Source organism: Anas acuta, chromosome 7 (genome assembly GCF_963932015.1).
Source record: "Anas acuta chromosome 7, bAnaAcu1.1, whole genome shotgun sequence".
Classification (NCBI taxonomy): domain Eukaryota; kingdom Metazoa; phylum Chordata; class Aves; order Anseriformes; family Anatidae; genus Anas; species Anas acuta.
In genome coordinates this window covers 17,810,377-17,822,648 of record NC_088985.1, presented here as the reverse complement: position 1 = coordinate 17,822,648, position 12,272 = coordinate 17,810,377, and the positions used below count along the sequence as shown (strand labels likewise).

At 49.4% G+C, this 12,272-nt stretch overlaps 1 protein-coding gene across 4 annotated transcripts; it reads left to right on the top strand.

Moving 5' to 3' along the window:
- Positions 1-3,101: 3,101 nt before the first annotated feature.
- LOC137859215 (zona pellucida sperm-binding protein 4-like) lies at positions 3,102-12,272 on the top strand. 4 transcript variants are annotated; one of them, XM_068688005.1, is made up of 7 exons: positions 3,102-3,335; positions 3,649-3,770; positions 3,849-3,951; positions 4,278-4,433; positions 4,803-4,990; positions 5,157-5,254; positions 11,556-12,272. In XM_068688005.1, exons 1-7 carry the CDS (start codon positions 3,137-3,139, stop codon positions 11,563-11,565), a joined length of 876 nt encoding a protein of 291 aa, XP_068544106.1. In that variant the 5' UTR covers positions 3,102-3,136; the 3' UTR covers positions 11,566-12,272. The 4 variants fall into 4 exon arrangements, with proteins under 4 accessions (XP_068544106.1, XP_068544105.1, XP_068544103.1 ...); XM_068688004.1 differs by lacking the exon at positions 11,556-12,272 and adding an exon at positions 9,386-9,446; XM_068688002.1 differs by lacking the exon at positions 11,556-12,272 and adding an exon at positions 9,268-9,334.

Genomic DNA, 12,272 nt, shown 5'->3' with positions numbered 1-12,272 from the left:
CCGTGTGGGTTTCCCATTCTTCAGCATTGTTTGCGTTAGTTCTCAGTGGGGACAGCCATCCCTGCTTGTTCCTGAAGGCTAGAGTAGATCTAAGGAAGAAATTCCTCATGATGAAGGTGGTTGGATAGTGGAACAGGCTGCCCAGAAAATCTGTGACTCTTGCAAGCTGACAGATCTCATCCAACGAGGTTAGGGGATGGGTGACTTGGTGGGAATTAGCTGAGGGCCTGGGTGAACTGGATGCTTGGTCGGAGTGTGCTGGGTTTGCGGTGCAGCAGCACATTCATGTGAGTTTTGCCTTCACTCAGAGATGCTAGTGAAGGTCTCCACCCCCTGCAAAAATTTCAATAGCTTACCTATGAGTTTTTAAGTCATCCTTGCTCTCTAACATAGGTGCAATAATTTGCTTATCTTTCTAAAATGTTTTAATATTTTTATCTTTACTTGTTTTTCTTTTTTAAACTCTTTTCACTTCTTATAGACTGGTATCTGATTATTGCCAATAAGTTCAAGCTAGTTTGTGATCTTCTGATCTCATCTGCTGTATCAGCTCAGGCCTTGCCAGGGCAGTTCATGGAAGTTTATGTGTGTCTAAGGACGTCTAGCCAGTGACAGTGGAGTTCACGGGAGTTCGCCCTGCTGCATGTGGCCTCTCTGCTGCTAGTTCATGACTCCGTCACCTTTTCTGTAAAGTTCTTCTGTTCCTGGGAGGAAGGGTTCATTTCTCAGTTCTGCCTCACAGTTTGTATATTTTAGGCAAAATATTCCCCAGCAGAAATATTTTCAAGGTTTCTCTCTCTCTCTTTCTCTCTCTTTTATTTTTAATCAAGATGAAATCAGTGTATTCCAAATATCCCCACCCCCGGCAGACACACTGAGGATTTACAAGGCAGGAAAACTCAGACAATTAGTCACACCGACCTTTGCCCGAGGGAAGCCATGGGCATTTTCATGTCATCCAAGTGACACTATTTTCTGGGTGCTTGCTTCTACTTGCAGAAGCCATGAGTACGCAGGGCTGGTTGTTCCTCTCCATCCACGTGAAAGTGCAGGGAAGCCAAGCTCAAAGCCCCTCCCTCCATCTTCTCCAGGAACTTTGTCTTAAATCCTTTGGTGGCAGGCATTTGGGATTTTCAAATAAAGGGCTAACAGTGTCATAGCTTTGCCTCTTCTTTCTAAAATAAAGCTTAAGCTTGAAGAAAATAGCATAACTATGCAGATTCTCTTGCAGGCTTCCTGTCTGCTCCTTTTCTTCTTGGACCTTGGTTCAGAAGGTGACACTGCCAGTGCCACCCGTGCCCACTATGCAGCCAGCACTCCTCTTCCACAGGATGCTCCGTGTGGATATCCCTGCTGTCTGCAGATGCCTTTTGGCTTCTGGGGACAGTGTGTCAACTGTGGTACACCTCTGTGAACAGCTGATCTGCACAATGCTGCAGGCTGTAGCCTTGGCTCTCATCTTCCAAGAGGTTGGGTGGACAGTCTTTTATTTAGTGTGAAGGTGAGGAGATCATATCTGGGGTTTGGCATCTCAAGCTGAGGGGATATGGCAGTGCTGAGTACCCCTCCATCAACTGGCACTAGAGTCCCAAAGGTCCAAAGGCTCGCTTTTGGGGAGCCAAAACTGGGGAAGGGAACTTAACTGAAACTGTTCTCAGCACAGGTATTGCTGTGGTGAGTCGACAGCACTCCAGCTGTTTTTTCAAATCAAGTTTTCTTCAAGTACCTGTAAATATTTTTCCTATTGGCATAAACAAACTATTGGCGAGTTAAAATTTAATGAAAACTGTCTCTTTAACTCCAAAGTACTTTATTTATTTGTTTTCGTTATCCTAATTATCAGCAAATAATCCAGTCAAGTACACCATTCAGGTGTTCACAGTGGCTGTGAGACTTGGGCAAGGTTTCTTGGCACACCTCTCCGTATGACATCAGTTTCTACAGAGATCACAGGCTTATACAGCAGTCCACATTAGAAGGGACTTTGAAAGATCATCTGGACCAGCCTTTTGTGGAAAAGGGTGCTAGCTGAGGTTGAAGCTTCCCTCCCTGCCAAAGTCCAAATGTTTTCCCCAGTGCCTCTCCACCATGGCTGCCCAGTGCCCAGGAGGTGCTGGGGAGGGCACGAGTAGTTCATGAGGGCTGCTCAAAAGCAGGCAGCCTGTCAGGATCCATTCCCTCAATCCCAGCTGTGCAAAGCTGCTGAGAAGGTCTTGTGCTTTGTGGAGCAGTACTTTTAGTCCGAGAGCAGAAGGGCTGACATGTTGCAAGGGAAAGACTGTATGTGCGAGGGTGTGAGATGCATTGCATTTATGGGCAGGCAGTGGGTACTGGCAGGCAAAATGTTCCCTGGGATCACGGAGGTTCACCCTTATCTGTGTTTCTGGGCCATTTTAGGCTTCCCAAAGGAAACCAGTCAGCTTCTGAGGGTCAATGTCCCACAGAGTGCATGGGCCTGTCACCCAACAGCCTGCCCTGGAACAGTCCTGCAGCTATCCCCACACAAGCTGCACTGCAAAGAGGGCTGCAGTCCAGAGTTGGGAGTATTCAAGGGCATCGCCTCTTTTTGCTTGTGCAAAGCTCCCTGAGCTTCCTAGTTTTCCAGAGGTTTCATGTGGAGCATTGTTCTGTGCTTCCATGTCAGCACCCTGTGTCTAGCATTTGAAGCAGTGGCACCTTTAAAAGAGAAAAAGAGCATTGACACTTGGCTTTTTGCACTTCTGTGGTGTAATAAGTAATCAAAGCAGCAGTAGGGTCCATGGGGAAAAGAAGGTACATCTCCTGGATGGGCACATCTCCTGGATTCTTCTGGTGATGGGAAGAAGTCAGGGTCAGAAAAGGAGTTTGAAGGCTCTTCTGAGGCTCCAGAGTAAATTGCACGGATGAGCCACGCTCAGCTCTGTGATGTGAACGCAAACACATCTCTTGACATAAGCTCAGCTCCTACCTGTTGGTTTGCTGGAAGGGATGCAAACAGCCTGTGACCAATTCAGAGCCAGGTGAGAGCAATAGAAGGTGTTAAACTGCTGGGCTGGGTCCACCTGGACACGCCAGGAATTGGTGGTCCCAGCTGGCTCCACAACTTAAAAGGCCAGACTAGGAGCAGGTGCTTCATGGTCCTCAGCAGGAGAGCAGGATGGGTGTTGTAGGGCAGGCTAGGCCTGTGTGTGGAGCTCTGTTCTTCTGGGGGTTGCTTGGTCCCTTTGCTTTGGTTGTGGGGTCTCAGGGTAGCTTTCTTGATGAACCTGGCCTGCTGGCTTGTGGTCAAGATAGCTTGCAGCTCACCTTACCCGTGGGCTGGGAAGGGAATGTTTCCTTTGTGCTGACTGCTTGGGGTAAGTGAGAGCGATGTCAAGGGGCCTTCTGGCTGCTGCTGTCTTTACACAGTGCAGAGGTATGGCTGGAATGAGAAGAGAAGGGCTGGCTATGATGTGAAGTGCTAACAGCTTCGGTGCTTTGTGCGTGACTTGGGAGCTGATGATAAGACCCAGCCCTCGTGGGCAAGGTTTAGGTGGCCCTGGCTGCTGGGTTCCCTTGTGTTCCTCTGCTGGTTGGGCCCCTGTTTCCTACAGAAAGTTGGCGTTATTGCAGGTCCCTGTCTTTGGTGTGGCATGCTGAAGCCCCTGCTGCTGTCTGCTTTTCCTCTAGACACTGAGGGGAAGGCACATGCCCTGCACAATGACTCTGGCTGTGGGCTCTGGGTTTTGGGGGCTCCAGATGGCTCCAGGAAAGTGTCAGTCTCCTACACCAGCTGCTATGTCTTTGAATGGGTGAGTGACCCCAGGGACCGTGCTGGGGCTGTGCTTACTGCTGCTCTGGCTGCCCTGACTGGTGTGGTTCTCCCCCAGGATGGCAACTACCTCATGATTGTGGGGCTTGAAGGCACAGATGCAACTGGGCAAAGGGTTCTTCAGGAAGAGAAGCTGCTCAGGTGCCCTGTGGACCTTCCTGGTAAGACTCTGACAGCTCCTTAGGAAACCCTGCCTGTGCCTAGTGGCTGCTCCAAGTCAGCCTGGGGTTGGGAAGGGGAGCTCATGGCTGCCCAGGAGACTCCCTGGGGAAGGATGCGGATGCAGGAGCCCAGCTTGCTGGGCACTTGTGCCTCAGCCAGCTCTGGGCCATGTGTTTGACTCTCACCTGAGTCCTTGAAACTTCCCTTGACTTATATGCAGAGTCATCAGGACAGCTTACACCACTGCCCTCTGTGTTTTTGTCACACACACACATACCCCTACTGTTCCTGTGCTCTTTCTGAAAACTTATGCTACCTCTTGCAGCCCTGGATGCCCCAAGCAGCAGTGTCTGCTCTGCTGTCCGCAGCCAGGACCGGCTGCCCTGTGCCTCCTCCCCTGTCAGCCAGGGAGACTGTGAAGCACGGGGCTGTTGTTACAACCCCAGGGACAGGGTGAAGACTTGCTACTATGGCAACACGGGTAAGTGTAGGCCCCTGTTCTCCCCTCCTGGAGGAGCTGCTGGCTGGGAAGCTTCCTTTCCTTGGCAGAGCAGGGTTGGTGCATAGCAGGCCCACAGGTGGCTTAGGGTTGTGGTTTTGGCTGTCAAGGATACTGCCTCATGGAAGTGTCCAGTCGCTTTGATTATTGCAACAGAGCTGGCTTTAGGGCCAGGATCAGTGTTACTGTGGGGCACAAGTCTATAGAGCTGGCTGCAGTTGCACGTTGTTGTGCTCAGTGTGTGCTCTGGGGATTAGAGGCAGGAGGACCTGCAGTACTTGCTGCTCTTGTCTCTGCTGTAATGTGTAGGGCTGTTTCTCCCTGAACTCAAAGCTGACTGTTTTCCTCCAGTGACAGCTCACTGCACACCAGATGGCCAGTTTTCCATTGCTGTCTCTCGGGATGTGACCCTGCCACCTGTTATCCTGGACTCTGTGCATCTGGCCAGTGGGCCCAGTGCTGGCTGCACCCCTGTAGTGGAGAACAGTGCCTTTGTTGTGTACCAGTTCCCACTTTCTGCCTGTGGCACTACTTTTCAGGTAAGAGCTGCAGCTGTCACCAGGCAGGACTGCGAGCTCCAGATAGACCTGGAGAAGCCTGAGGCGGCTTTGGCTGTTTAGTGGGCACCCTACAGGCTTCTGGAGGCCAAGCACTGTTCTGCAGCCTGGCTTTACTGCAGCCACAGTGCCTGGTCTGTTGTTGCAGGTCACTGGAGACCACGCTGTGTATGAGAATGAGTTGGTGGCATCCAGGGATGTGAGGACTGGGAGCCTTGGCTCTGTCACTAGGGACAGCACTTTCAGGTAACGTTCTGGAGCTGGGACTGCTGCTATGTGCAGCCTTCCTGGAGGCGTTCTTGCTTGTTGCAAGTTCTGAGCTCACAACAGGGACACTGGTGTAGGGTAGGGACTGGCACGTCCCTGATTAGAGGGAGGAGTAAAGCTGTTGCTGATTAGTGACGCTACAGATTCCCATCTGAACTCCAGGGAACTTCTGGTAGGTAAAAGGAAGTGTTGGTGGGGAGACTGGGAATATAATTAACTTACGGAGATAATTAGGTTGCAGCCTTGGAGAAAGGTAGATACTCAGCATCAGAGTGAACTTGCTTGACTTGGGGTGTTCCTGTTCTACCAGGCTACATGTCCGCTGTAGTTACTTGATCACTGGGAGCTTCATCCCCCTTGAGTGTTGAGCTTCATCCCCCTTGGGTGGAGGTGTCATTAGCCCAGTGGCAAGAGGTGCTCACATAACCCCGTCCTACCTGGGCAGGAGCCTTCAGGGTCACAGGTTCGAGGCCTGCCTCGGGGCCTGACACCGCTCTCCCTGTTTTCCTGCTAGACCTTCTCTTCACAAACAGAGAAGGACTGGTGATAGATGTGGTGGTTGGAAGCTGTCTTGGGCAGAGTGACCACAGAATGGTGGAGTTGTCTATTCTCGGCGAGGCCAGGAAGGGGACCAGTAAAACTGCTGTATTGGACTTCTGGAGGGCTGACTTTGAGCTGCTCAGGACACTGGTTGGCAGAGTCCCTTGGGAGGTGGTTCTGAAGGGCAGAGGGGTCCAGGAAGGCTGGGTGCTCTTCGAGAAGGAAATCTTAATAGCGCAGGAGCGGTCTGTCCCCACGTGCCCAAAGATGAGGCTGTGTGGAAGAAGACTGGCCTGGCTCAACAGAGTTGCAGCTTGAGTTTAGGAGAAAAAAAGAGGGTTTATAATCTTTAGGGGGGAAAAAAGGGCGGGCCACTGAGGAGGACTATAAGGATGTTACAAGGCTGTGCAGGGACAAAATTAGAAAGGCCAAAGCTCATCTGGAGCTCGATGCGGCTACTGCTGTTAAAGACAACAAACAATCTTTTTACAAATACATCAGTGCAAAACGGAGGACTAAGGAGAATCTGCATCCTTTACTGGATGCGGGGGGGAAACCTTGTTACAATAGATGAGGAGAAGGCGGAGGTGCTTAATGCTTTCTTTGCCTCAGTCTTCAGCGGCAATACCAGTTGTTCTCTGGATACCCAGTACCTTGAGCTGGCGGAAGGGGATGGGGAGCACAATGTGGCCCTCACTATCCATGAAGAAATGGTTGGCGACCTGCTACGGCACTTGGATGTGCGCAAGTCGATGGGGCTGGATGGGATCCACCTGAGGGTACTGAGAGAACTGGCAGAGGAGCTGGTCAAGCTCCTATCCATCATTTATCAACAGTCCTGGCTATCGGGGGAGGTCCCGGTTGGCTGGTGGCTAGCAAATGTGATGCTCATCTACCAGAAGGGCCGGAGGGCTGACCCGGGGAACTATAGGCCTGTCAGTTTGACCTCAGTGCCAGGGAAGCTCATGGAGCAGATTATCTTAGGAGTCATCACGTGGCACTTGCAGGGCAAGCAGGTGATCAGGCCCAGTCAGCATGAGTTTATGAAAGGCAGGTCCTTCTTGACAAACCTCACCTCCTTCTATGACAAAGTGACGCGCGTGGTGGATGAGGGAAAGGCTGTGGATGTGGTCTGCCTTGACTTCAGCAAGGCTTTTGTCACAGTTTCCCACAGCATTCTCCTCAAGAAACTGGCTGCTCTTGGCTTGGACTGGCGTATGCTTCGTTGGGTTAGAAACTGGCTGGATAGCCAGGCCCAAAGAGTCGTGGTGAATGGAGTCAAATCCAGTTGGAGGCTGGTCACTAGTGGCGTCCCCCAGGGCTCGGTGCTGGGCCCGTCCTCTTTAATATCTTCATCGATGATCTGGACGAGGGCATTGAGTGCACCCTCAGTAAGTTTGCAGATGACACCAAGTTAGGTGTGTGTGTCGATCTGCTTGAGGGTAGGAAGGCTCTGCAGGAGGATCTGGATAGGCTGCACCGATGGGCTGAGGTCAACTGCATGAAGTCCAACAAGGCCAAGTGCCGGGTCCTGCACCTGGGGCGCAATAATCCCAAGCAGAGCTACAGGCTGGGAGATGAGTGGTTGGAAAGCTGCCAGGCGGAGAAGGACCTGGGAGTGATGGTGGACAGTCGGCTGAATATGAGCCAGCAGAGTGCTCAGGTGGCCAAGAAGGCCAACGGCATCCTGGCTTGTATAAGAAGCAGTGTGGCCAGCAGGGCTAGAGAAGTGATTGTCCCCCTGTACTCAGCTCTGGTGAGGCCGCACCTTGAGTGCTGTGTTCAGTTTTGGACCCCTCGCTACAAGAAGGACGTGGAGGTGCTCGAGAGAGTCCAGAGAAGGGTGACAAAGCTGGTGAGGGGCCTGGAGAACAAGTCCTATGAGGAGTGGCCGAGGGAGCTGCGCTTGTTCAGCCTGGAGAAAGAGGAGGCTCAGGGGTGACCTTATTGCTCTCTACAGACACCTTAAAGGAGGCTGTAGTGAGGTGGGGGTTGGTCTGTTCTCCCATGTGCCTGGTGACAGGACGAGGGGGAATGGGCTAAAGTTGTGCCTGGAGAGTTTTAGGTTGGATGTTAGGAAGAACTTCTTTACTGAAAGGGTTGTGAGGCATTGGAACGGGCTGCCCAGGGAGGTGGTGGAGTCACCATCCCTGGAGGTCTTTAAAAGACGTTTAGATGTAGAGCTTAGGGATATGGTTTAGTGGAGGACTGTCAGCATTAGGTCAGAGGTTGGACTCGATGATCTTGAGGTCTCTTCCAACCTAGAAATTCTGTGTTTCTGTCTACTGCTAAATCCCTCTAAAAACTGTTGTCCTTGGTCAGAGCAGATCTCCCATGATACACCACGTGGGGTAGGGGGAACATTGGAAGCTGACAGCTAAAGCTCCTGGTCTGGCTTCCTTAGGCTGGATGCCTAATGCTATCCTGCCTTCTCAGCGCAGAGCATGTCTTTGTTACGGAGCAGACAGCAGCAGGTGCAGATCTGTGGAAAGGACAGTGGGGCTCCCCTTTCTGTCACTGCTACCTGCTCTCGTGCAGAACACAGGTGGTTTGTGTGGGTAGATAGCCTAGACAGCGTTGCCCACTCTGATGGAGGGAAATGTAAATGCAACCACATTGTCCCCCAGATGAGGTGGTTGTTCTACCTCTGCTAAAACTTGTGAGGTGCTAAGAGTAATAAGCAAAGGAGTTGGAAAGTTTGGGTGAAACTCCAAATGCTTTGTGCAATTTTTGTTTTGTTAGGTTCTACGACACTCTTGATTTCATATTACTCTTTGCTCTATCAAGTCCATAAAACACTTGCTGCACTTCTTTGCATTGAAGCTGCCCCCTTGTGTTAATTCTCTAAATGCAATATTATGCCAGGAACAAAGCACAGAGGATTTTAACCTCGTGGATTTTGAAGATCTGGCCATATCTCATTACTCCAAAGAAACAGCACGGAAAAAATGCATTGTAACAAGTAGAACTTTGCATCAAAAGAGCAAACCGAGGTCAATTTCTTTAAGGTTAAAAACCATTCCCTCTCTCGAGGGTGGACCTGAGATGTCCTGAATTTTTAAAGGACATGAGAGAGTAAAGCTAAGTCTCTGATTTTACCTTCAATTTTCCCTGGTGAAAATGCAGTCTGCTTGAAATAAGCCACCAAAGAGCTGACAGGAGTGTCTTCCCGAGGAGATTCCATTGTCCTCTAATCCTTCCTGTTAAGCTTAATAAGGTTTGTCAGACTGCGTGTGGTTGCATTTACTAAGCTGACCATTACAACTGTATTGTGCATGTTAAATCAAGTGATCCATGGTAAGCCCAAGGCTGTAGAGTAAAATACAGTTCAATATGACACAGTTTAAGTGACTCGTAGGGCTGCTACCTGGCTGTGTGTTTCACTGATGGTTTGTAGCAGGTAAGGTTTCTGCCTTCTCTGCAACTCCTAACATTTTCTACCTGTTCTGCAGGCTGGGATTTGAAATGTGCCACCAGTTGGGGTCTGACTCATTTCCCAGCTAACAGCATGGCCTGCTCTGTGTCTGAATAAAACTAAGCAAACCTTGTGTTCATTTATGGCCTCTCCAGCTGCCTGTGGGGGCTTCATCACCAAGCTCAACGGGACCATTACTAGCCCTGGATGGCCCAAGGAATATCCTACTAACAAAACTGCATCTGGCAGGTGGTAGCTCCAGCTCAATACCGGATCTCTCTGCAGTTTGAAGTGTTTGATCTGGAAGGCAATGATGTACGTAACAACCCCTGCATCTCAGAAGTGTGACTATTGGCTAACTTGGGACTGGGTAAATCCTTCGGGTACAAGCCAGAGGAGCCTGACTTGCTGGTGGAGCTTCTGGTTGTTTCCCGACCCTTGGTATAATAGGCCAGTAATGCTGATTGTTCTGCTTGAAGTCTGAATCTTCTTTCTCCAGGGAGTGGAGAATTAACGTTGTTCTGTTATAAATGGACTTCTTTCCTCAGCCAGTTTTGCAAAATAGTAGGTGTTCTCCATCCTTAATAGGTGTCCCATCCCTCCCTTCCCTAGGGCTGCCTTTGAAAGAAAATAGAAATGAATAAAGAGGTAGTTCTTCAAGGATAAAGCAAATAACCATGAAAAGAGCCCATTCTCTGCCCTGCCAAGGACAGGATGGGTTCTGAACAAAGCATTCAGGTTTCACTTCCTCCTCTGGAAATCGCTCTTCCTTAATTTGGGAAGCTGCTGAAGTTCATTCAATACCACTAGGCTCTTGAATAAGGTGGGATTCATTATTTTACCTAAATTAAATGGAAACCCTACTATTCCAATAAACACATTCCTGCTGGAAGACTAGGGCAACAAGGGAATGGGCTAAGAACACTGACAAAAGAGAATTAAGGGAAATGAGGAGTGTGTATGCGTATATGGATATTTTCTTTCCCTGTCAGTCAAGCCCCTGTCCCCTCTCTCTGAAATGCTCTGTTCTGAGTCCAATGCCTCTTCTTGGCAGGTGTGTGCTTCTTGTCCCTCCTCAATGGAAGCAAAGGGGAACCCGGTCCTAGAAATTCTCTCTGTCTCTGGTGTCATTAAGAATAGTCTTCTTTTTTCAGCTTCAGATAGCAGCTCATACCTTAGATTATCTTCTCTGTTTGCTTGTGCTCTTGAAAAGAGCATCCTGAAGACAGAGGCTCATCAGAGCCTTTACAAACTTGAAAATGCAGAGATTGACCAGCAGACTTTTTTCTAGGCTAGTGAATTTGTGTGATTCCTATCCTGGTCCCTATTTGAAAAGAAAGAGGTGTTGCTGTAGGTTTCTTTTAGATAAGGAGTCTTTAATAATTCAAAACCTGCGCTATGTAATGCACTTTTGTGATGCATCTTATGGAATGAGAAACAGTTGAAGAAAACTCTGTATGGGTTAATAAGGTGGTGACTGGACGAATCCAGCAATAGGGGTTGGAGGCTTGTGTTTGTATTCCCCAGTCTGGATATGGGGTTCAAGGCTGGTGACGGCGGTAGTCTGCTTCTCACTGGCAACTCAGTATTTATTGGTTTGATCTTGCCCAGACAAGGACGAATGCTCCAAAGACAATGGTGGTTGCCAGCATGAATGTATCAACACTTTTGGAAGCTACGTATGCCAGTGCAGAAATGGCTTTATGCTGCATGAAAATGGCCACAATTGTAAAGAAGGTAGGTCCCTGCTCTCTGCAGTCAGGAAAGATGAGCTACCACAAACACAAAGAGTGCTTCAGGCCTATGTTGGAAGCTAGTTTGTGCTGCCAAGTGCCGTACCAGTCTGGGGCCCTGAAAAAGCCCCTGCTAGCTGCAAAACTACTTTGGGGAAGGAAAAACAGGGCTTGTTTTCAGCTCCATCCTTTTCCCAGTCAACACGGTGGCAGGGTTGGAGACCGTGTCACCGGGAGCAGGGCAGAGGAGACAGAGGAGCAGGAGAACACATTTGGGAGTGAGGGTGCAGATGAGGTTAATGGGGCCCAGGGGAATAAACTGGTTTCTTTCACCAGCTGACCAGTTAACTCAGCCAGCTAGTGCGGCTGCACCAGGGGATGCCAAACATATAGGCCTTCCTGGGGACAAACCCAGCAGAATTGGGCAGTAATCCTGAAAGACTTTCTCCAGTGACCAAAGCCTCCCCTAGTTCTGCCATGCTTAGGGTCTCAGTGGGCGGGAAGAAGCATGTAGGCCATTTCAGTGATGCAGTTCCTGTATGAGACCTACCTTGATTCCTCTGTCTCATGATCTCCCTCTGTTTTTCTCAAGCTGGTTGTGAGCATAAGCTGAGCAGTGCAGAGGGAATGATGAGCAGTCCAAACTGGCCTGACAAGTACCCAAGCCGGAAAGAGTGCACTCAGTCTTCCTTTTCTGCAGCCTCTGGAAGAAATCTACTCTGCAGGGGATTCCATCATGATTCGGTTTCACACAGATGACACCATTAACAAGAAAGGCTTTCACGCCCGATACATAATACCAAATTTCAGGATGCACTGCATATGAGAAAGTAATGTGACTGCTCCTTTCAGACATTCCCCATCTGAAGACTGAGACATTTAACTGTGATCTTTGTCTTTTTTTAAGCTTCTGTGCACCTGGCCTAAAGCAGTGTACAGCACTTTCTGTAACTAAAACTAAATCCAGTCACAAAAGTTTGCCTCTGAACTCATTAGCTTGACCCTCTCTTGTTAACATACCCAGGACCAAAAATTGTCTTCTAATCATATCTGTCAGGGCATAATCATTGTATTTTGCACAGCTTCCCGTGGGGCTGAGTGAAGACTTAGCTTGAGCTGAGAGAAGTCTCGGTCTCTTGAATACCCTGTCTCTAGGTGACATTTCCTAAGCATCCTGTACATGAGCTGTGTGAATGCATTTTCTGCTCCTTCTATCTATTTATTGTCTTGGTTATCGTGGATTGTGAGGTTGAAATGGTATGGGGAAGTTCTCTTTAGGTGTCTATTTCATTAAGGCACTCATGGGCAA